The 25,122-nt window shown below is 48.7% G+C and overlaps 1 protein-coding gene across 1 annotated transcript in view; it reads right to left on the reverse strand.

Moving 5' to 3' along the window:
• Window positions 1-9,088: 9,088 nt before the first annotated feature.
• Window positions 9,089-25,122, reverse strand: part of NUDT3 (nudix hydrolase 3) — a 69,677-nt gene continuing 53,643 nt past the window's right edge. The window contains exons 3-5 of the mRNA XM_084890005.1: window positions 23,228-23,272; window positions 22,144-22,228; window positions 9,089-9,626 (exon numbers count right to left, since the gene is read on the reverse strand). Of these exons, the coding sequence (XP_084746131.1) occupies window positions 9,448-9,626; window positions 22,144-22,228; window positions 23,228-23,272 (309 nt within the window). The 3' untranslated portion in view covers window positions 9,089-9,447. The remainder of the gene's footprint in view (window positions 9,627-22,143; window positions 22,229-23,227; window positions 23,273-25,122) is intronic.

Here is a 25,122-nt window from a genome sequence, read left to right on the forward strand (position 1 = left end):
GGAGGAAGCCAGGCTTCCCACCTGCCCTGGCTGGTCCTGGCCTCTGCTCAAAGCTACAAAGTTTCAATTATAGAAGATAGATAAATCCCAGATACCTGCTTCCAGCCAGCCATGGCCTCCACTCAAGGAGGCGATGGAAAAAAAAAAAAAAGCAAAAAGCAAAAAAGGAGGGGCTGGGAGCTTGGGTTGCTGGGGGCCGTGGCTAGCCTGCAAACAGCCATCAGCTCCTCATCCAGGCTGGCCAGACACCCCAATAGGGACCCCCACCCTAAAGGGGCTGTGGCCAGCTTGCAAATAGCCCTCAGCTCCTCACCCAGGCTGGCCACACCTCCATGGGGTGAGGATTCCCGGTGGGGAACTTGGTCAGTCTGCAAACAGCCATCAGCCACTCACCCAAGCTGGCCAGGCACCCCAGTGGGACCCCCCCACCCTAATCTGGGACACCCTTCAGGGCAAACCAGCTGGCTCCCACCTGCGCACCAGGCCTCTATTATACTAATAAAAGGGTAATTTGCTAATTATACTGGGAGATCTCCCAGGAGACCTTCTGGACATTCCTCTGGACAAAGCCATGGTGGCAGGGCCGAGGTAGAGGCAGTTAGAAGGGAGGGCAGTTGTGGGTGGTCAGGCTGGTGGGGAGCAAGGCCATTGGGGGTAAGCAGACCAGCAAGGGGGCCAGTTGGGGCTGAGCAGGCTGTCAGTGGGGGTCAGTTGGAGGTAATCAGGACAGTAGGAGTGAGCAGGACAGCAGGGGGGCAGTTGGGGGCAAGCAGGCCAGTGGGGAGGGAAGAGGCGGTGAGCAGGCCAGCAGGAGGGGCAGTTGGGGGTGAGCACACTGGCATAGGGGGCAGTTGGGGGTGATCAGGCTGGCTGGGGGTCATTATGAAGTGAGGTCAGTAGCAGGGGTGGTTGGGGGTGAGCAGGCTGGCAGGCAGAGTGGTTAGGGGCAATCAGGCAGGCAGGCAGGCAGGTGAGCGGTTAGGAGCCAGCAGTCCCAGATTGCGAGAGAGATGTCCAACTGCTGATTTAGGCCCGATCCCTGTAAACCTGCTATAGGACATCCTTTGAGGGGTCCCAGATTGGAGAGGGTGCAGGCCGGGCTGAGGAACACCCTTCCCCCCCATGCACGAATTTTGTGCACCGGGCGACTAGTGTGTACACATACACACTAGTGTTCTGGTACATGAAATTCATGCACAGGGTGTGTGTGTTGGGGGAAGGGTGTCCCTCGGCCCGGCCTGCACCCTCTCCAATCTGGGACCCCTCAGGGGATAACCAGCAGTCGGACATCCCTCTCACAATCCAGAACTGCAGGCTCCTAACTGCTTGCCTGCCTGCCTGGTTGCCCCTGACTTCTGGACATTCTGGACAGCCTGATTGTCTCTAACTGCTCCTCTGCTGGCTTGATTGCCCCTAACCACCTCTGCCTTGGCTCTGCATCCGGGACCCAGGATTCTCTCCTCCAGCTGACCACAGGCACCCAGGATCCAGGCTTCCCTCCCTTTGGTCAGCCATAGGCATCCAGGCCAGCTGCAGCCACAGGGGATGGTGGGCAGGAGGCTTCGCCTGGACTGCAGGCGCAAGTGCTGGTGCCCCGACCACAGGGTGGATGGCGTCTCTGTCTCCCGGGCCACAGCCAGCCGCAGGTACTGGTGCCAGGTCTGCAGGGTGGCTTCTCCGTCTAGCAGGCTGTAGTCAGCCACAGGTGCTGGTGCCTGGACCACAGGCAGGCGGCTTCTCCGTCTTCCCTGGGGTGCAGTGGGAGCGACTTCTCTGGCTGGCTGCTGCCTGGGATCACAGGGCAGGCGGCTCTTCTCCCAGGTCGCTTCCAGCCTCAGGAGCTGGGACCCGTTTCTCATCTCCCCCAGGACGTGGGGCAAATGGACTGGAGGCTTCTGCTGCTGGCTGTGGCCTGGGATCACTGAGCAGGCGGCTTCTCCGTCTCCCAGGCTGCAGCCAGCCTCAGGCACTGACGCCCGACTTTGCTGACCCCCACAGGCCTGGAGTGGCTGGGGGGCAGAGCTGCCGCCATGTTTTCAGGTTAATTTATATGCTCTCTCTGATTGGCTGGTAGTGTAGTGGAGTGTTGGTAATTTGCATGTTTCTCTTTGATTAGTGTAAATATATATAAAGAAAGAAGCCTTAGCTGAAACCGGTTTGGCTCAGTGGATAGAGCGTTAGCCTGCAGACTTAAAGGTCCCAGGTTTGATTCCGGTCAAGGGCATGTACCTTGGTTGTGGGCACATCCCCAATAGGGGGTGTGCAAGAGGCAGCTGATTGATGATTCTCTCATCGATGTTTCTAACTCTCAATCCTTCTCTCTTCCTCTCTATAAAAAATCAATAAAATATATATATTAAAAGAAGTAGCAGCAGCCTTTGACGGCAGAAGGGGGTAAGCATCACAGGAGGCCTGCAGACAGAGGAGGCCTGGGAGTCTGAACTGATGGGGAAAGTACCCTGACCCCTGATAGGGGTGTGCCCCATGGTTGTATGATGTCCCCAGGCTGTTATTGCTCAGTAACCAGCTTTCTGCCCATTTTTAGTGCCTACACAGACAGCGGTGCACTCACCAGGTAACTTGACTGACTTATTATCAAACAAACCGACTGCCGCCCCTCAGGAGTCAGGCTCCTGTGAGCGTTGTCGGGATCGCAACCCTCTGGGCGCACAGCACGCGGCCTGTGGTGGGCAGCCTGGCTGTGCTGTGGGCGGTGGCCAGCCCCTCAGCGGAGAGCGTGTCTGTCTGGCTGACATGCTGCCTTTTCTTGCTTCTACCGTCCCCCGGGTCCACTCGCTGAGCCTGTATCGCCTCACGGACGGATGTCGCAAGCTTCCAGGCCGCTCTTCCCCAGCCTCCTGCTGCCTCCTCTTCAAAGGGGCTGAGTCTACATGGCTGGCTGTTCAGGGCTTCACCCGGCCCTACGGCAGCTCAGCTGGTTAGTGTCGTCCCGATACGCGGTTCGGTCCCCAATCAGGGCGCACAAGAATCAACCAGTGAGTGCATAAACAAGTGGAACAAAAAATTGATGTTTCTCTTTCTAAAACCAATCAATCAATACAATTTAGCCCTAGCTGGTTTGGCTCAGTGGGTAGTGCGTCATCCTGCAAACCAAAGGGCCCCGGGTTCGATTTAGGTCAAGGGCACGTACCTTAGTTGCAGGCTCCTCCTCGGCCAGGTTCTGGTCAGGGCGCATGCAGGAGGCAACCAATTGATGTGTTTCTCTCACATCAACGTTTCTGTCTTTTAGTCTCTTCCACTCTCTAAAATCAATTGAAAAATATCCTCAGGTGAGGATTAAAAAAATACATTTTTAAAAAGGCGTCACCTGTGCGGAGCCAGACTCTTGTGGTCTCTGTCATCTGGCCTCCTTGCTCTTCAGTCCTCATTGCAGCTCGATGCTCACTGTCCTTGGGGCCCCAGCGCACTTACTGCTGCTGTCCCACCGAGGGCCTGGGCCGTCCTCTGCCTGGAGGCCTACTACCGCACGTTTGCAAACACCGCCCCAGCGCCCAGGGCCCCCCGCCCACTCCTGATTCCACACAGGGGCCACTTCCCGCACGCTCCCCAGGTATCCGGGATGTGGCCCATGCCTGCCCTGCCGCACGGGCACTGCCAGTCTGCCCCAGGTCTCCGATCCAGCCCTCACCTGGACTCCCTGGACAGCACACCTTCCATGGGGAGAGATGAGCTCTGGCAACTCCCCCAAACCCAGCAGAGACGGATGGGAAGGACTCAGGAAACCTCTAGAAGGAAGAGACCGACACCCACACGGATGTGCAGGAAATACTGGTTTTTATTGGTTGGCACAAGATTACAATCTACGATTCCAAGGCCTTCCCTCCCCACAGCTCCAATGGAGAAGAAAAGTGATTACAGGGAAAGGAACAGCACGCTCACAGGCTTAAGCGTTTGTACAGAGAGGAGGGGGGTGTGGGGTGGAGCTTCAGGGCACCACCAAAGCTGTCGGGACTGCGGGGAGGGTTTGTGTGCCCTCTTGCTGGCACCACATACTCAGACGCTTGAGAAGGAATGGTTACATGTGGCTGCTGCTGTTACAGGGGGCGTAGGTATGGCCTCTGCTGTGCACCTCTTGAACCCAGACCTGGGGCTGCTCCCTGCCCCCCTTCTTTTCCACCTCCTCCACGGCCTAAGCGCACTGTGGAGAGAGGTATGAGGCGCCCAGGAACCCTGTTTGAGAAAGGGAAACAGGAAAGCTCCGCTGCCTTCGTGTCTTTGACCGCAGCCCCCTCCCCGCGGCTGCTGTGGGCACCGCCTCCTCAGGGCGCCGTGAGGACAGCCGGGTGGGCAGGCGGCCCAGGTGCGCGCGGAGGAAAACCTGTTTCCGTGCAACACCACGCAAGGCTGTTAGGAACCAAAGGAAACAGAAAACGAGGCCATATCCCCATGGCGGAGCGTCGGCCCTGGAGGCGTCTGGGTTGGGGTGCAGACCTCATCAAGCAGCACCAGGCCCAGGGTGAACGGACCTCGCCGTACAGCGCCGCTCCTTGGATTCCCAGCTCTGTGAGCTCATTTCTGCCAATCTCCCCAACGCGAGTGCTCAGCCGCTCCCCGGTCCACTCCCCGCCTCTGCACGCATCCGGAGCTCCCTGCCTGAGCTGGTGCAGTGCGAGCAGTGCGAGCGCGGAGACCTGATGACGGGAAGGCCGAGGGACAGCGGCGGAGTTCTGGTGGGACCAGAACAGTCTAGACGGAGCCCCTGCATCTGTTCTATAGACCTGACCATACTTGGCCACTGAGCCTGTTGCATGGATGAGCACCACAGGGAAGCGGTCGAGACTCCTGTCCTCTGGAAAGTTGAACTCCGTACATCCTGGGCACGTGGCCTCCGCCCACGGGGTCCGGGAACACCTGTGGAGCTTGACCGCAGGGAGACGATACACTAGCCACAGGGCTGGGGAGCGTGCGGCCTGGTCGGTTCTAGAACTGGAATGTGCCAGGGATTTCAGCCTTTCTGACGCTGAGGGTGGATGATGGAGGGGTGACCCTAGTGAGGAGTCACCTTAGATAGACCTTCCGCTGTTTGGAGACCACACCCTGCAGCTGAGCAAACAGAGCTCACCCCTACCACGTTCACTGGACCGGACGGAAGACAAAGTCCTTGAAATAAAGCGGGGCGAGTATGAAGATGCGACAGCTCTCTGAGGAGTAACGCTGGGGCCGCCCCTGACACTCGCTTTACTTTATAACAGCTCCCCTCACCCTCCAATGCTCTTCACACATGGCCAACGGGCAGCTTTCTTTACTTGGATGTACCGACTGACATTTTACTATTGTAACCACCAACCTTTTGATTATAAACCAGTGTGAAAGTTTTCAGACCACGAAACAATAAACACAGACCTGACATGTACAACATGCACCACATACTGTGTTTCTTTTACCACAGTTACTGCCCCAACTGCCTAACTGCTAAACGCAACCCCATGCCCTGGCCCCGGGCCCCTCATGCAGCTGTGCCCTGAGCACCCGGCTTCCTGCCGGACGGCAGAGGGAGGCCGGGTCGAGGCATCTTGTGTTTCCTAAGGAATTACAAAGACTGAAGATTTTGACCTAAGTGGGACCTCAAGCTCAGAGTGGTTGTACGGGACTGTCAGATGTTCCCTCACAGGTACACCCACAGATGGTAAGCCATTCAGTATGTCATTGTTCCAGAACCAGTATTTATGCTCTTCAGTCCGGCGATTAACAAAACCTCCACTCTGAGCTGGCTGGCATGCGGCTGATGAGCTGGGGACCGGTGCTGCCGTGACTGCCTTTCAAAGCCCATCTCCAGGTTCTAAGTGCCTCCCTGGGTGTTTGGTGGCCCCTTTGGGGTTAAGAATGGAATGTAAACCGAAGGAAACCTAGAGCAATTGAATACACAACAGACTGTCGTAAGCACAGACAGCAATCTCATTTCCTCTCCACAGTCCTGCACGCTGGGTTCGGAGTACCCACCAGCCCCTGCCCGGCAGTCACTCGGAGACAAGCTCAGCTCGCTGATGGCCACTGAACGCTGGGAGGCCTCGGAGAACTAACTTCCCGCTGCGGGCACCACACCGGGACTCGCCTCCGCGGGAGCCGGTCCTCACCAGCCCGGGGGGTTCTCTTCTTCATTAATGTTTAAGGGCTCGGAGGACAGATTGTTAGATTAGCCTGAAGGTGATAGGTGTCGTTTTCTCAGGTGTCCTGATTAGGCTTCTCTCGTCCCCACAAGGCTACCGGCTCGGGCGAGAACGCGGTCAGAAGGCGCCTCGCCCCCGGGTCCCCAGGCTCAGTGATCGCGTCCACCCCACCCGAGGCCCGGCAGTGGCCTCCTGCGCAGGCTGCAGTCAGTGCTTCCCTTACCATCCCCCACGGCCTCCCTGCCCGTTTTAGCGGCATCTCAGGCGCCACGGAGCTCAGCGCTCTGGGCTGCCGCGCCCTCCGCTCCGAGCGGGGCGGTGCCCGGTGGGGCAGGGCTCAGCCGCCAACACGGAGCGGCACAGCCCGGAGCCTCTGCAGCAGGGAGAGGTGCCACCCAGAGGGCCCACGGGACGTGACCGGACCAGGCAGTGTGAACTCACACCTCAGTTCCCACCTCCTTATCTTCAAGAGGGAGAACGAGAAGAGTGTTCACACTGCTCACCACTATTAAGCCATGTCCTCGCTCCGGAACTGCCGTCTCCACCGTTTCTGGTAAATGGATTATTCTCTGAAATGCAGACGGACCAGGATGACGCTCTCATCAATGACAGCTACCCTTACTTCTCTTAAAGCAGAACTGCACCCGGCTGTGAAGGTGTTTCTTCTAATTCTAAGCCCGCTCTCAACTACAACAGGCTCACAGAGACTTCAGAATATTAAAATCACAGTTGTGGCAAAAATCACATTGTTATGAAATCCTTTCTGTAAACTAAAAACCCGTGGCTCAGGCTAAGCTGCTTAAAACGGGATCAGGCGGAGGCGGACGCAGTGCTAGCGCTCAGCACGATGGGAACGGGAGAGGCAGGCCCGGCGTCCTGCACCGCACGTCCCCGAGGCCGCAGGCAGGGGCAGCCAGGCCGCGGGCGGGGGCGGCCATGGCCACCGTCCGGGAGGAGAGCGAGGAGGACGGTCCTTCCTGGCACTTTTTCTTCTGAGCAGGTCTGAGCGCGCTCACATGGCTGCCCTAACAGCACGGCAGAAGGAACTGGCCTGTGTAGGAGCACGTTTACAGACTGCTGCACACTCTCAGAGGAGTGACCCTCCGCAGAGGCCGAGTCAGGCCTACTCGCCGCCCGCCCCACAGCACCACCCGCTCACGTCGCTGAACAGTAGTCCTTGGCACAGGCCGCTTTCTGCCCCAAAGACACCACCAACCACCCGCTGCCTTCGCAGGGCAGTGCTGGTCTCCGCCCAGAGGCTCCTCGGACCACGGACCCACATTCCTGTACATGCGGTTCCCTCCCCAGGTCCCGGCTGTTCTGCGAAAGCACCTGCAGTCCACCGCCCCGAGGGAAGCATGGGAAGAGGTGCGTCTGGGTTCCACGGAGCACTTAGCTGAGCTCATTTCCTGTCCCTGCAGGTGTCTCCGGGACCTTCAGCGCCGTCAGGCACAGTGTGTCCGTGTCCGTCTTCAGGTAGGTGGAGACCAGTGAGTGGCGTTAGACGCATTCCATGCTGCTATCCGCTGCGACCTTTCCTTGGGGATAGAATTCCTTTCCGAGAGGGGATGATACGAAGGAAACTGCCGGCACTGCTGACGGGTCTGTGTTTAAGACTCGGAGAGAAGCCCTGACTGGTTTGGCTCAGTGGATAGTCAGCCTGCGGACTCAAGGGTCCTAGGTTCGATTCAGGTCAAGGGCATGTACCTTGGTTGCGGGCACATCCCCAGTAGGGGGTGTGCAAGAGGCAGCTGATCGATGTTTCTCTCGCTCATTGCTGTTTCTAACTCTCTCTCCCTCTCCCTTCCTCTCTGTAAAAAATCAATATATATATAGACTCAGAGAAAAGATGCAAACCAAGGTATAGCAAAATTTAAATTCACCAGCTGACACCCCCAATGCTGAAAACTATATGACACAGGCCAAACAGATACATTAGATTCTTCTAATGGGAGGGAAGAGCAAAAGCTTTGCAAAGTTTGAGTATTTATTAGAATTCTTAAATAAAGAGAACTACGATTCTAATTTCACATCTTGGCTATGTTCTGACAAAGGAGATGCCACTGAGGGTATAGCAACTAGCTCCTTCCCCAAGCCAGGGCTGATCAGTGCCCCTCCCCCTCCCGCCCCGACTTGATTTTAAGACCCTGACTTCTCAACGAGACAACACAAGTGCAGCCAGCAGACCTGTCAGAACCTGACTGGACAGCATGCAGGGAGCCAGTGTTACACACTCTGCCACACGCGGCTTTTCCTCCCCGGGACACGTCAGTACTTCTGAGACGCGCATGGTGCACTGGCCAGTGCTGGACCCTCAGACAGGCGAACGCCCGGACCGCCCCCCTGCGCACGTTTCCGGACGCAGCACGGTTACCTGGTGGGGAAGGGCTGCACGGCTGAGGGCTGGCCGCGCGGACGCACAGGAGAGGCTGCTGTGGTGAGAAGCGGCATCACGGAAAAACTCCAGCAGGACAGGAGCAGTGCTCGACGCTCACTTTTAGAAAGTAATCCCAGGAACCCAGTTCAAATCCCTATTGTCAGCACGCAGGGAGGAATTCCATCTCTATCATTCCTCCGATGTGAGCGGAGGCCATCGCTCTGGCTTGGTTCTGACAGGGAACAGGCTTCTTCCCGGTTCCTCCGGGCCAGGCACAGCCGGAGGAGAAAGGCCAGGCGCCGGCTGTGCTCCCGGCCACTCACCGCAGTCCTGACTGGAGGAGGAGGGCAGGGAGCGGGTCTAGTCACTAACATCAAAAGAAAACAAATTGTGAGGCTGTGTCAGAACGCCCAAAATGAAAAACAAAACAAAACCTTGAAAATTTTAAAGAGTTAAATTCCTCTTCTAAGTCACTTATTTACAGATTACGTGCCCAGGATGTAATGTGTAGGTAAATGCACCTGCAGTGAAAGGGACCGACCACTGGGCAGAAGAGCACATTACAGAGCACATTCTTGAAAGATTTCATCTCGTATTGGTATCTTTTAATAAAAAAAAAAAAATTTAAAAATCGAATAAGAGAGCCAGCCAGGGCCAAGATGTGGCAGACGGAACCCTTCAGAGTCGAGGCAGAGGATGGCTGTGCCTCTAAGAATGTAGGATGTGAACAGGGAGGGCGGATCATGCACAAAAGGGCTTACAATTACCCCACCCAACTAAGAAAAGCCCCATCACGGAACACCAAACAGCGACGTTATCACCAGCCCTTTCTCTGCTGCCATGCCCGAGAGGAGGCTGTGAGGAGGGGGAGGAGAGCAAGGGGACAGGGAAGGTCTGCACTTCAGTCTTGTTTCCAATTTCCACCCCCTTCCAGGTCTCCAGTCATCTGATGCCCGTGAAGTTCTGCGAAGAAGACACGGCGTACGTGGTGGCCATGACCGGGGTGCCGTTGTTGGCGGAGTAGCCTTGCCGCAACGTCTCAAAATAGGAGGCCTGCACAGGCTTGTGGTACTGCAGCACCTTGATGGCCTCTTCCACCGTAAACCACTCCCGCTTCCTTCCTGCGGAGGCAACAGAAGCCATCAGGACCCTGGGAAGCACGAAAGCTTTCTAACCTTCTAACTTCTGAGGAAATGCAGAAGGAAACAAGAGTAATGTTTGTCAACATATCAAAACATGTACTATAAATGCATTTTCTTGTAAGAGTAATGCAAACACACTTTATATGCTTAAAATACTGGACAGCCATGGCTGGTCTGGCTCAGTGGATAGAGCATCAGCCACGGACTAAAGGGTTCCAGGCTCGATTCCAGCCTTGGGCACACACCTCGGATGCAGGCTAGATCCTGGCCCTGGTTGGGGCACATGCGGGAGGCAACCAATCAATGTGTCTTCCTCACACAGATGTTTCTCTCTGCCTCTGTCTCTCCCTTCCACTCTAAAAAATCAATGGAAAAATATCCTCAGGTGAGGATTAACAACAACAAAAAGAAAATACTGTACAAATGCTCATGCAGAAAATAGGTAAGAAATCTGAAAACTGAAGAGCTAACAGTAACCACATGGCACCGCCCACCGAGAATCAAGGCCAGCGTTTCCGCCTGTTCCCATGGGCCTCCTCAGCTTGCTGGTAAGAGCCTGAAGCCCAGCCAGCAGCCTCCTCTCCTGCAAAAATCAACCTGGGTGTTAAACTTGCAGAATTACCAGGATGGTTGGCTTGTAATCAGGTATTTATTTTTAAAATTTTATATGGGTAACATCTCTATATATAAAAGCCTAAGCGACCAAGCCACTGGTTGACTGGTCGCTATGACACGCACTGACCACCAGGGAGAGATGCTCAATGCAAGAGCTGCCCCCTGGTGGTCAGTGTGCTCCCACAGCCAACCTCCCAGGGCCGGCCAACTTCCCGCAACCCTCCCCCTGCCGGCCAGCCCCGATCAGCCCCGATCACCAGCCAGGCCGAGAAATCCCACCATGATTAAATTCGTGCACCAGGCCTCTAATATCTATATAACAGAAAATACCACTTTTAGAAAAAGAAAAAATTATCACAATCACTATCAACTTTTCAGTCTATTTTTTAAAATTATTATTCTTTTGTTAATCCTCTCTGGAGGATATTTTTTTCCATTGATTTCTTTTTAGAGAGAGAGAGGGAGGGAGGGAGGGAGGAAGGGGGAAAAGAGAGAGACATCAATGTGAGAAACGTTGACTGGTTACACTGATGCTCTAGTAACCACTAAGCACACTGACCAGGACTATTTTCTCTTTTAAAATATGCATTACATACCACTGACTTGGCTCTGTCTATCCATACTGTCCGGTCCAGGCACACTCAGGCCTATGGCTTCTTTCATGGAGTCAATCCATCTCCTACTTGTCCTCTTGACACATGTCTTAAAATCCTTTATTATTTTTTTCTCTTACATTAAAAGATCATTGCTTAACATTGGGAAAATGGAGAAAAGTATAATGTAATTTCCCATGATCTTCTAAACCAAACATTACCCTTCTCAATACCTTAATGCATTTGCTCTTCCTTTCCTCCTATCTAAAAGATACTGTAGATGAACGCCTAACTGGATCGTGCTTTAAGGTGCTCCAAATCTTGAGAGGCTCTCAGAGGCAAAGTTGGGGTTGGGAACATGGATGCTGCCGCTAACACGCTGGACTCCAATCACATCACTGCCCTAATGAGCTGTGAGGCTCTGGGCATGTTACTGAACCTCTCTGTGCCCCATTGTCCTCATCTACAATGGAGAGATAATAAAGAGCACCTATCTCACAGTCTGTTGTGAGGATTAAAATGTAAAGTAATTGAATAATACCTGGCACATAATACGTGCTATTAGGAGTTCCCTTTCATTATTACTATCATTGTTATAGTGTTTTTGTCTTGTTTTGTTTTTTTACTTTATACTGCCTCTTGAGCATTCTTCCACATTATAAAATAAAACAAAAAACAAAAAAGCATTTGCCCTGGCTGGTGTGTTCAGTGGTGGTCGATTACAGGTCAAAAAGACCTGTCTGGATTGCAGGTTTAATCTCTGGCCCTAGGTTGGGTGAATGCTGGAGGCAACCAATCAATATGTCTCTCTGACATCGAATTCTCTCTCTTACTCCCTCCCTCCTTTCCATTTTCTCTAAAAATCAATGGAAAAAATATCCTCAGCTGAGGATTAACACCAAAAAATAAATTTAAAAAACACTTTTAATGGCAGTTTATTATAACCATTTCCCTATCACTGAACATCAATATACTGTGATTTTAAATAATACTATAATTAGAAAAAAGTCTTTTATCTGTTTTTCTCTTTTTAACTTCTCAGGGGAAGATCCTTAAAATTGAGATTATAAGAATAAAACATGCCCTAACTGGTTTGGCTTAGTGGACAGAGGGTCGGCTTGCAGACTGAAGGGTCCCAGGTTTGATTCCGGTCAAGAGCATGTACCTTGGTTGCGGGCACATCCCAGTGGAGGGTGTACAGGAGACAGCTGATCAATGTTTCTCTCTCATCGATGTTTCTAACTCTCTCCCTCTCTAAAAAAACAATAAAATATATATTTATATATATTTAAAAAAACCAAAAACATTTCACTCTAAAGGGCTCATGATACATAGTGCCAAAATGCTTGCCAAGAGGCTCCCGCAGCCCCCAATCCTGCTGTGTGTGGTGTGCTGGTCTCACATACCCAGCCGGCACTGTTTCCTTTTGCTTGTCACTGCCAATTCTTTTGGTGAAAACTAGTATCTCGTTTAGTTTTCATTTCAAGTTACTATTTCAATGGAGCTCTAACTAGTGTAATATATAATTCTATACCCTGCTTTTTGCATTCACCAACACTATTTTGTAAGCACTCTGCTATGGAAATAGCTCTTGTAAGTATGTGTTTAACATCTAACATTCCTTCAGTGAATGTATCTTACATCACTTCTCATTCACTGAGTTGTACAGGTAGGACCAATTTTTCATCTGAAAAAGGCTCATCTGCAGGAATGCTCATAGATATAAGATCTTGGGTTAGAAACTAAGATAGTGGCCTGTACTCGCCACCTCCCACAACCACATAAAAATTACAACTGAAATACAGAACAATCACTATTCAGAACCACCTGAAATCTGGCTGAATCGAAGTCCGAAGAGAAGTAAAGAAGAAAGCACATGCCCTAGCTGGTTTGGCTCAGTGGATAGAGTGTCAGCCTGCGGAATGAAGGATCCCAGGTTCGATTCTGGCCAAGGGCACATGCCTGAGTTTCTGGCTTGACCCCCAGTAGGGGCTGTGCAGGAGGCAGCCGATCAATGATTCCCTCTCATCATTGATGTTTCTCTCTCTCTCCCTCTTCCTTCCTCTCTAAAACCAATTAAAAAATATTTTTAAAAAAGTAAAAAAAGAAAGCACATTGAGACTGGCAGGAGGGGTGGAGGTGTGAAACAGACTGGTCCAGCACCCATGTGTGGCCTTTCATTAATCTGAAGGGATATCTTCAAGGCCTCCCATGGGAGCAAGGGGTCCCAGCCCCACACCAGAACCCTAGCCCAGGGTCCCAGAGCTGAGAAGAGAAGTCCCCGTAACTTTGGACTGTAAAAACCAGTGGGGATTGTGGCTGAGTGATATGTAAAGTGCTGGAGTCCCAGGGGTTCCCCTTAAAGGGCCCTAGTACTTACTAGTACACCATCCCACTTCCTCTGAGCTCCAGCACCAGGTGGCTACTTTTGGGGAATTCAGGGACATACAGGAGGAACTGGACTATCTGGCATTGGGGCAGGAACTTGGGGGTGACTTTCTCCCAGACAGGGGTACTTGCAGGGGTCATTGTTTTTGTGCTGGGACCTCCCCCCACAACAGAGCTGACTGGCAGACATATCTGAGTTTCTATCAGCTTGGCCCACACTATTCACTCAGCCCTGGTGAATCCTTGAGACCCCGTCCCATCCAATTTGCAGCCCCACCAAAACTGTATGCAGCTGCTTTACCATATCAATGGCTTGTCCTGGCTCAAGCTTCAGACTTTGCTAAAATATTTCAAACAAGCAGCAGCTGGTGTCAAAACTATCAATAAAAGGCCTGAGACCTGGCTCTAGCACCAGCATGCCTTGCTTCACATCTGGGCCTCTCCTGCTACTTCCTAGCCCAATATAAGTAGCAGCCATCTGCAGATCTATTTGTAGTTCTTGCCAGGTGGCTCCAGGCAATGGTTGAGTCTGTACCTCCTGGGAGGCCCCAGAGCCAGTGCACTCAGTGAACAACTTCAGACCATTCCAGATTACAACTCTACACATCCACAAGTGACACACTCAAGGGGCAGACTCAGTGAGCACCAAAGCCCCCCTGAAGCAATTCTTACTCCACAGGGGTGTCTCCTGCACAGCAGCTCTTCCAATGTAGTCACAGCTGGTCCTCACAGCTAATTGGCTTGGAGGTAGATTCCTCCCAGTGAAGCCAACAGCAATCAAGGCTCAACTACAATAAGATTGTGCACACAGCTCACACAGGGGCACACACAGAATGCCCAGCTCAGGTGACTAGTGAGGCAGGGTCAGTGGCCCTACAAGACACCATTCCAGGAGACGTAACATTTCTACCTAACATATAGGAACAAACACGGGGAGGCAGCCAAAATGCAGAGACAAAGAAATATGTCACAACTGAAAGAAATGGAAGCAAGCAAACTACTGGATACAGTACAAAACAACGCTTATAAAGTTTTTCAAGGATCTTAATGAGAGCTGTAAAGGAATTAACGAAAGTGCCAAGGGACTTATGGAGACTTTCAAGGATCTTAGTGAGAATGTCAAAGACATGAAAAAGGAACAGTCAGAAATTAAGCACACACTAACTGAAATAAAGAATAATTTACAGGGATTCAACAGTAGAGGATTCAAAGAATCAAATCAATGATTTGGAATATGAGGAGGCAAAAAAGACCCAATCAGAAGAGTAAAAAGAAAAAAGAATACAAAAATAAGAAGATAGTGTAAGGAGCCTCTGGGATAACTTTAAGGGTACCAACATTCGAACTATGGGGGTGAGACCAAGAAATTGAAAACCTATTTGAAGAAATAATGACAGAAAACTTTCCCTACCTGGTGAAAGAAATAGACTTACAAGTACAGGAAGTGCACAGAACCCCATACAAGAGGAATCCAAAGAGGACCACACCAAGATACATCATAATTAAAATGTCAAGGGTTGCCGAACCAGTTTGGCTCAGTGGATAGAGCGTTGGTCTGTGGACTGAAAGGTCCCAGGTTCGATTCTGGTCAAGAGCATGTACCTTAGTTGTGGGCACATTCCCAGTAGGGGGTGTGCAAAAGGCAGCTAATCGATGATTCTCTCTCATCGATATTTCTAACTCTCTATCCCTCTCTCTTCCTCTCTGTAAAAATTAATAAAAATATATTTTTAAAAAAAGAAAAGAAAAATGCAATAAAAAAATGAAAAATAAAAATAAAATAAAATGCCAAAGGTTAAAGACAAAGAGAGAATATTAAAAGCAGCAAGAGAAAAAGTAACCTACAAGGGAGTGCCCATATGACTGTCAGCTGATTTCTCAACAGAAACTTTGCAGGCCAGAAGGGAGTGGCAAGAAATATTCAAAGTAATAAATAGCAAGAACCTACAACCAAGATTACTCTACCCAGCAAAGCTATCATTTAGAATTGAAGGTCAGATAAAGAGTTTCACAGAATAAGAATAAGAATAAGAATAAGAATAAGAATAAGAATAAGAATAAGAATAAGAATAGGAAGGAAGGAAGGAAGGAAGGAAGGAAGGAAGGAAGGAAAGAAGGATGGAAGGAAGGAAAAGGGAAAGAGGAAGAAGGGAGGAGAAAAGAAGGGAAGAGGAAAAAGGGAGGAGGAGGAAGAAGAGAAAGATAAAAAATGAACAATAAAATGGCAACACACACACACACACACTAGTATATCAACAATTCAACCTAAAAATCAAATAAATGAATAAGCAATGTAATGAACAAAATAAACTGATGAATAAAACAGAATCAGGCATGGAAACATGGAACAGACTGATGAATCTCAGAGAGAAGAGGTGAGGGGGTGTGTGTGGGAATAGATTAACCAAAAGATCTTTATATATATCAGAGAGGAAGGGAGAGGGAGAGACAGATAGAAACATCAGTGATGAGAGAGAATCACTGATTGGCTGCCTCCTGTACATCCCCTACTGGAAATGGATCCTGTAACCCAGGCATGTGCCCTGACGGAATCGAACTGTGACCTCGGGTTCATATGTTGACACTCAACCACTGAGCCACGCTGGCCAGGCTAACCAAAGACCTTACAGCATATTTACATTACCTATGGGCACAGATAATAGGTGGTGGAGGCCTGGTGTAGGGCAGGGACTGGGTGGAAGGGGCCAATGGGAGAAAAAAAGGTGACATCTGTAATACTCTCAACAATAAAGATTTTTTAAAAAATGAAGGCTCATAAACTTAATCCCCATTTTTAATTTTTTAAAATATATTTTTTATTTCAGAGAGGAAGGGGGAGTAGGGTAGATAGAAACATCAATAATGAGAGAGAATCACCCCCTGCATGCTCCCGAAACCTGGGCATATGCCCTGACCAAGAATTGAACCCTGACCTCCTGGTTCACTAACCCATGCCAACTGGGCGTATTCACCATAGTTGAGATGACTTCATCAGTGTCAATTCTCAGGGGTGGGAGCACAGGTGAAAGGCTTTTCGGGTATTAATAGTGCAATGGTACCTTGAAAATTCCTATCACAGTGTGACTCCTGCCAGACAGAGACTCTGCGGACAGGCCACACCACACTACCTCTGTCTCCCTCTCAGCCCAACCCCAGCTGTCCAGGAGTCTATTTTTAATTAACCCCATTGAATTCCTTTACTTAAGCATATTGCACCCCTACCAGACACAAAGCCATGGAAAGCTAAAAGGCTCTGAAATGCCCACATGAGCAGTGTGAGGGGCCTGGCAGCCAAGCACACACTAACAATAAAGGGAGAGGTTTTGGCAAGTGTTTTGTCTGCTTGCCAACTTAAAACAGAAATTAAATCAGTATTACTTTTCTAGAATATACATGTGTACAGAGGGAAAAGATTAAACCACGACCCAACCACTGAATCATCTCAATTTTTAGTTCAAAGATATGAATACAACAGTGATCTCAGAGATCAAAGCAAACAGCTCTTTAGGAGAGAGCTAATCTAATAAAAGTGTAACAGGCTTCTATAACAATAAAAGTGTAATATGCTAATTAACTGGACGTCAGTCTGGAAGAAGCCGGGGCTGTGAGGGAAGCCCGGGTCCCGGGTGCCAGGGGGAAGCCAGAGCTGGCATCCGGGGGAAGGAAGGCCTCCTCCTGCAGAATTTTGTGCATCGGCCTCTAGTATGGATATAACCGGAAACTACTTCCACTACCCTGCATCTGCCGATGGCTCCGGAGAGGAGCTCACACACCAGGCCAACAGTCTCTCCGACAAGAATGAGCAGCACAGGGTCCCGCTCTCCTGGGGGTGCTGTGGCCAGCAGTGGGCCTAGCATTGTGGAGCAGGACCCACTCTGACTTTAGAAACATTTCCTATTTGTATGGGCCATGTTTCTCTTTGTTGACCATGCACCCAACTTCAGCTTCCTTTTATACATTTCAAAACACAGCAAACCCTCCATTTTGGAGACCTCGATTTAACAGACTTGGGATTTAATGGACAGAATTTCTGGTCTGTATGTCAAATGTTAAAATTAACATCCTGTTAATTTTAAAATGTTTTTAACGAAGATTTGCTTATAATTAAATTGACAGGTTATTTTTTGTATTATTTTTAACAAATTTTAACGAATAGGCCATATTTAGAAAAAAACAACAACACACTGTAGTAATTTGCCAACATAAATATAATATTATATACCTATGCCGAAACTGGTTTGGCTCAATGGATAGAGCGTCGGCTTGGGGACTGAAGGGTCCCGGGTTCGATTCCGGTCAAGGGCATGTACCTTGGTTGCGGGCATATCCCCAGTAGGGGGTGTGCAAGAGGCAGCTGATCGATGGCTCTCTCTCATCGATGTTTCTAACTCTCTATCTCTCCCTTCCTCTCTGTACAAAATCAATAAAATATATTAAAAAAAATATTATATACCTACAACTATAGTCTGCTACATATCTACATCCAAGAGTCACTGCTGATTAACAGTGTTTGGTGAATGATTAGAACATAATCAAACTGAACTGATCACACTGCATCTCAAGGTAACTGGTTCTGTTATGTGGCATGCCTTTCTGTAGCAGTTTTTGTTATTGCTGTTAATCCTCACCTGAAGATGTATTTTCCATTTATTGAGAGAGAGAGAGAGAGATGGAAGGGAGGAAGGAGGGGGAAAGAGATAAATACTGACATGAGAGGGTTACATCAATTGGCTGCCTCTTGCATGCACCCTGACCAGAGCTGGGAAACCTGCAACTGAGGTACACGCCATTGACCGGTATCAAACCCTAGACCCTTTGGTGCACAGGTTGATGCTCTAACCACTGAACACACCAGCCAGGGCCCGAGGATATTTTTCTCATTGATTTTCAGAGAGAGTGGGAGGGAGGGAGGGAGGGAAAAACATCCATGTGAAAGAAATTCATTAATTGACTGCCTCCTACAAGAAGCCTGACTGGGTCTTGGGATTGAGCCTGCAACCCAGGTATGTGCTCCTGACCAGGAATCGAACTGAGACCCTGTGGAACACAGGACGATGCTCTAATCGCTGAGCCACACCTTCCCGTGTTCTGCAGCAGTTTTAAGCCTGCTGGCCAATGTCTGACTCGCACTAGGCCATGCCCCAGCCATGTGCACTCATCTGCTCGAGGGGACTGGTGAATGGACCCGTTTACTGAGCCTATTCAGTATAAATGTCAGATTACTGTAATACACATAGAAAACTTCTGTGAAATCAAGCTTTTCATAATACTTAGTTTTAATTACACAAATGTGTTTACATAAGTAAAAACACGTAAGCTAACTTATTTGCCAATTTTTTAACATATGCCTCTGGAAAACCTACTTTATTATATAACAGACTTTTGGCTTTAACAGACACCACCTTGCCCCAATTAGTCTGTTTTATTAAGGTTTTACTGTGCTTTCACAAGTTAAAAATAAGACATGCTTGTTTTATTAAATATTAGTGGCATGGTGCATGAAAATTCATGCACGGGGGTGGGGGGCGGGTCCCTCAGCCTGGCCTGCCCCCTCTCACACAGTCCAGGAGCCCTCAGAGGTGGGAGGTGACCCAGCGATCAGGTGCAGGCGATGCCCCCATCACACCTCTGCTGCTGCCACTGCCGGCAGCGCAAACCTCGGGTGGCCCTGGGTGGCTAGGGGGCTGAGGAGACTCCGGAGGCAGACACACGAAGTGGCTGGACCTGATTGGGGTGGGGCGGCCCGGCCCGGCCATACTGTGCGCCTGCCACCCCGGAGGGGCTGAGAGGCTTGCATGCCACTATCTTGTAGCTGTGAGTGCTGCCATTTTTGAGGGCAAGATGGTCAATTAGCATATTCCCTCCTTATTGGCTGTGGGGTCGTCATCTTTGTGAGGCTACCACCTTTGTGAGAGTGTGATGGTCAACTAGCATATTCCCTCTTTATTAGATAGGATGTCTTCCTATTGCTCAGCTGGCATGGCTCAGTGGTTGAGCATCAACCTATGAACCAGGAGATTATGGTTTGATTCCCAGTCAGGGCATATACCTGGGCTGCCAGGCTTGATCCCCAGCAGAAGCATGCAAGAGGCAGCCAATCAATGATTCTCTCTCATTATTGATGTCTCTCTTTTTCTCCTTCTCCATTCCTCTCTGAAGTCTGTCTGTCTGTCTGTCTGTCTGTCTATCTATCTATCTATCTATCTATCTATCTATCGCTAAGTATCCGACTGTTTGACCAGTAGCTATGATGCCCACTGACCACCCTGGGGCAGACACTCAACACAGGGGCTGCCATGATGCCTACTGGCCATTTAAAAATAAATGGTACATGGACCTGGCACTGACAAACCATCACTTGGCTTCCCCCAAGTGGGACACAGGCCTTGCCACCACCCCAGAGTGACACCCCACCATATCGCAGCCAATGCTGCCAAGACCCCCTGGCGCAAAATGCAGCCCACAGCCCAGCCCAGAAACGGTGGGTATGGGTACTGGGTAATGACATCACATAGCAACGCCTGGCTTCCTCTCCCTAGCGACTAGCCTCCTTGGAGTTTCTTCAGCCCAGGAACTCCATTTGCTTTATAGCCACGTGCAAACATTTCACACTTAAACCAGATGTCTGTGAAGTGTTTTCCCATGCCTCATTTCATCTGATCCTCACAGAAGTCCTGGAGGAGGTAGATAGGAGACTCGGTGGAATCCTATTTTTTTTCATTAGCCAGAAAATAAAGATTTAGAAAGCTTAGAAACTTGATCTAACTGAAGAGAAGTAAGAAATAATGGACCTTGAAAATGACTTCAGGTTTTCTCACTGCGCAGAATACAGTCAAACACTGCCGCTATTAAATATTTTACCCTTTGTTCTCCCTGAATGATCTATAATAATAATAATATGCTTCATGTTGATATTTACTGCTGTGTTGCTGACAATTACCTGAAAGAGAAGTTGGAGTGCTTCACTGGACTGGAAAAAATTTAGCTAAATCAGAAAGCAGGTCTAATTAAGCAAGTTTATTCTATATATACAAAAGGCTAAGTTGCTGGGACTGGTTTGGCTCAGTAGATAGGGCGTTGGCCTGCGGACTGAAAGGTCCCGGGTTCAATTCCGGTCAAGGGCATGTACCTTGGTTGTGGACACATCCCCAGTGGGGGTGTGCAAGGGGCAGCTGGTTGATGTTTCTCTCTCATCGATGTTTCTAGCTCTCTATCTCTCTCCCTTCCTCTCTGTAAAAAATCAATAAAAAAAATATTGGCTAAGTTGACTCATGCATGCGTGATACATATAAAGTTTTGCTGGCGCCAATCGCACGTGTGTGCTTCAATCTGTCATTGTCTATCATGAATTTGGTTGATACTTCTATTATTGAGAAAGGGTGAATAGCAATATTAAAGTATTTCTTCTAATTAATTTCCTTTCAATGTGCACGAATCTGTGCACTGGGACACAGTATACATATAAAAAGCTAAGTGACTGACCGTCTGTCCATCCGACCAGCCAGTACATATGACCGTGCAATGGCAATTTAAAAATAAACATTGACTAGTGCATGCACGATGCATATAAAGCTCTTGCTGGTGCCAATTGCACACGTGTGTTTCGATCTGTCATCAAACATGAATTTGGTTGTTTTTGTTGACATTCTGAAGCTGAAAGAAATCAGTTTCTTTGACAGAATATGTCCGAAGACCAACTATTAGCACAACTGTCCCTGCCTGATACTGGCCTCCCATTTAAATTAATAAGAAGACAGTTTGATGTGATGCCAGCATTTGTGAATGACTATTGATAAATCACAAGGAAAAAATCTAGACAGAGAAGGAATATTCCTACCTGAACCCGCTTTTAGACATGGTCAGTTATATGTTCCTTTCTCTCGAGTTCGAAGAGCATGTGACAAAGTTGTAAATACTTCATCACAAAGGAAATTAGTCAAGCATTCTGAAAGTGTTTACTTTTTTTTTTTTTAAATATATTTTATTGATTCTGTACAGAGAGAGAGAGAGAGAGAGAGAGAGAGAGATTTAGAAACATCGATGAGAGAGTCATCGATCAGCTGCCTCTTGCACACCCCCCACCGGGGACATGCCCGCAACCAAGGTACATGCCCCTGACTGGAATCGAACCTGGGACCCTTCAGTCCCCAAGCCGACGCTCTATCCATTGAGCCAAACCAGTTTCGGCTGGAAGTGTTTACTCTTAATGAGGTATACAGGGAGATAGAATAAGTTGAATCAATTTATCAGTCATTGTTTTTATCAATGTTTTTATATCATGTTTTTATATCATGTTTTTTATGTCTTTATTGTTGTAATATCATGTTGTTATTATTTATTTACTAATCAATTTAAATATTTTCATATACATTTTTTAATTAAATTATTATCTGTGTACATATTTTACCATTGCCCCAATACTTTCATATACATTTTACTAATTTTTTTTTATCTCTGACACTTCTATTTTAGAGAAAGGGAGAATAGTAATATTAAAATATTTCTTGTAATTAATTTCCTTTCAATGTGCACAAATCTATGCACCGGCCACTAATTATATATGTATTTAAAGAAGATAAATAATAGGAGGATTTTAAAAAAAATTGATTTCAAAGAGGAAGGGAGAGGGAGAGAGAGAAACATCAATGATAAAAGAAAATCATCAATTGTCTGCCTCCTGCATGCCCCATGCTAGAGATCGAGCCCACAACCCAGGCATGTGCCCTGACCAGGAATCGAACCATGACCTCCTGGTTCATAGTTTGATGCTCAACCACTGAGCCACTGAGCCAGGCAATTATGTCTCTTCTTATCAGGCGCTTGTTTCTGGTTCTGAGTACCACCTGTGCTGCAGCAAGGGCGGCCGTGGGGAGCTCTCTGGAGGCCTCTGGACGACTTACCAATGTTAACCGAGTCCTCCCAGTCTTCCAGCACCTCCGTGACAATGAGCACATACACATACGTCCTGTGCTTCCTCTCCTGGTTCTGAGGGCAAAGAGGAGGACAGAGGGAGTTACTCCTTACAGAGCTGAGAGGACTGACGCCCAGAGAGGTTATGTCCACAGGATTCCTTTTACTTTCCACTGTCCTACAGTCAAACACGAACTAGTACCAGATGGGCTATTTGAAATAGGCCACACATGCATTTGAAGGTAAGCTCCTTGATTGGATTTCTAAAGCCAAGGCTTTATTCTTGTTTTCCTTCCGTTTCCTTAAGTGCAACTTCATATAAATGCTGTGAGCAGGAAGGTCATTACCTCTCAAGAAAAAGGCACCAAGTACATTTAGGTAGCTGGGCACAGAAAGAAGAGAGACTGTGGATGGGCAGGGCCTCATCGGTGCAAGTCAGTGATTATCTCTCTTCCTACCATCCTCTTCTTTCCCTGCTTCTCTTCCCTTCCCCTCCTCCAATCTCTACCCCAGTAATTTCCTTGTTTCTCTCTTTTTTGCTATAGCTGCTTAATCTTCCATTTTCCCTCTGTCTTCTCTACATTTACCTACCCCTTTCACATCTCAGGAGAAAAGGTAGAGAGATAGGGATGGGATAAATAATACTTACAAATAATATTCTAGCTGTTTGGAGGAGACAAAGACTACAATAGACTTAATATTTATGCCCCCCCATTCATATGGTGAAATCATGTCCTCAGTGTGATGGTTAGGAGGTGGGGTCTTTGGGGCTGACCCTCAGGAATGGAATTAGTGCCCTTATAACAGAGACCTAGAGAGCAACCTTCTGTTTTCCACCATATAAGGACAGAAACAGTGGTCCATGAAGCAGGAAGCAGGTGCTTAGCCAGACATTGAATCTGCTAGTGCCTTGATCTTCCACTTCTAGGCACCAGAATGATGAAAAATCAATTTCTATTATTAATAAGCATCCTAGTTTATGATATTTTATTACAGCATCTTGAATGGACTAAGACAAAGATATATGTGTTATTAATACAATACCAAATGTACCAAAGATTTTAACAGACTTACCTCAAAAATTCCAACTAATCTTCCCAATGTCCCTTTTACTCCAGCCTGAAAAGTGGGAAAAAAATTAACACTGATGTTGTTTATATTGCAGTCTCATTCTGAATCTACTGAGCAGTCAGTGAAACAGAAATGAAAAACAAAAGGACATTTTGGTGAGAGTCACACCAGGTTTCATGTGTCACTGACAAGAGCTTTTCTTCTCCTCTAGGCTCTCCCCACACTGCAAAGCCCGCCAAACAGAGCAGTAACCACGGCCATGGACTACTTCAATCACCTACCCATTTGTTCAACAAAGACACTGAATGCCTGGTCTGAGCCAGATAACACCGCGTACCAGGGATATCGTGACGGACAGGCTAGAACAAAAGGGCAAGGCCCTTATCTGACGCATTCTTGGATGTCGTGTGCCCAGGACAGAGCTCAGCACCCGGCAGGAGTTCAGCAAAACTAAGTCAACAAAAACACACACCTGGTCACTGTGCCAGGACAGGGACTGACAGAGATGCACAGAGCAATGTGAAGTCAGACAGGATGAGGAGCGACAACTTCATTCAGTGGTTAGGCATTTGAGTATATTCTATCTCCTATTATTTTATTTATTTATATATATTTTTAAGATCTGTGTCTTTCCAATGTACTAGAGGCCTGGTGCACGGATTCGTGGACTGGTGGGGTGCCTTGGCCTGGCCTGAAAGGACTGGGCCCAAACTGGCAGTCTGACATCCCCCAAGGGGTCCCATAATGTGAGAGGGCACTCTGCAAAGTTGCTGTTGCTCGGCAGCTCCTGCGTTGAGTGGTCTTTATGCATCATAGCTACTGGCCAGTTGCTTAGGCTTTTATATATATATATATATGTGTGTGTGTGTGTGTGTGTGTGTGTGTGTGTGTGTGTATACACACACATATATATATGTATATATATATATGTATACACACACACACACACACACACACACACACAGATTATATATGAACTAGAGCAGGAGTCCTCAAACTTTTTAAAGTGGGGGCCAGATCACGGTCCCTCAGAGAGCTGGAGGGCCGGACTATATGAACTACTAATTCCTACTGTAACACCTCGGCTGCGCTCACTGCCCAAAAAACCTGGCGGGCCGAATCAGACTCCTCTGCGGGCTGCATGTGGCCCGCGGGCCGTAGTTTGAAGACCCCTGAACTAGAGGCTTGGTCATAAAAATTCATGCACTGGAGGGGGGGAGGTGTCCCTCAGCCTAGCCTGCCCCCTTTCACAGTCTGGGACCCTCAGGGGCGGGAGACAACCTGGCGATCAGGGGAAGGTAACAGCCCCATCACACCTCTGCTGCTGCCATTGCGGCTGCGCAAGCCTCGGCTGGCCCTTGTTACCCGAGACTCGGGTGGCCCTGGGCGGCTGGGCAGCCACTATTCAAGGCTTGCCTGCGCCTTGGGCCGGCCCTGGGCAACTGGGGGGCTGAGGCATCAATTAGCATATTCCCTCCTTATTGGTTGTGAGCACCACCATCTTTGTGAGGGGGTGGTGGTCAATTAGCATATTCCCTCTTTATTAGATAGGATTTTTCATTCTATTCCAATTTACTAATTTTCTTTTAAACTGTATCCAGGCTAGAGTTATCCTATCTCTAGCCTGCATTTTATTTGATATTTTTAATTTCTATACGTTCTTTACATATCTGTTTAAATTACATATTTTATTTCTGTTTTGTTCTTTTAAAATAGAAGCTATTCCTTTATTTCTCGATCATCTGAATATATTTAAGTTCTTTGTCAGGCCATCTACAAAATTCATTGAGTCTGAAAAGCATTCACGCTCCAGCTGGGGAAGGCTTGCGAGGCGGCTTTCCCCAGGCCTGGACTGTAGGGCGCCTGCTCCAAGGTGACGTGTGAATGCCGCAGACAGA

Source organism: Pipistrellus hanaki, assembly GCF_964339955.1.
Source record: "Pipistrellus hanaki genome assembly, chromosome: 7".
Lineage (NCBI taxonomy): Eukaryota > Metazoa > Chordata > Mammalia > Chiroptera > Vespertilionidae > Pipistrellus > Pipistrellus hanaki.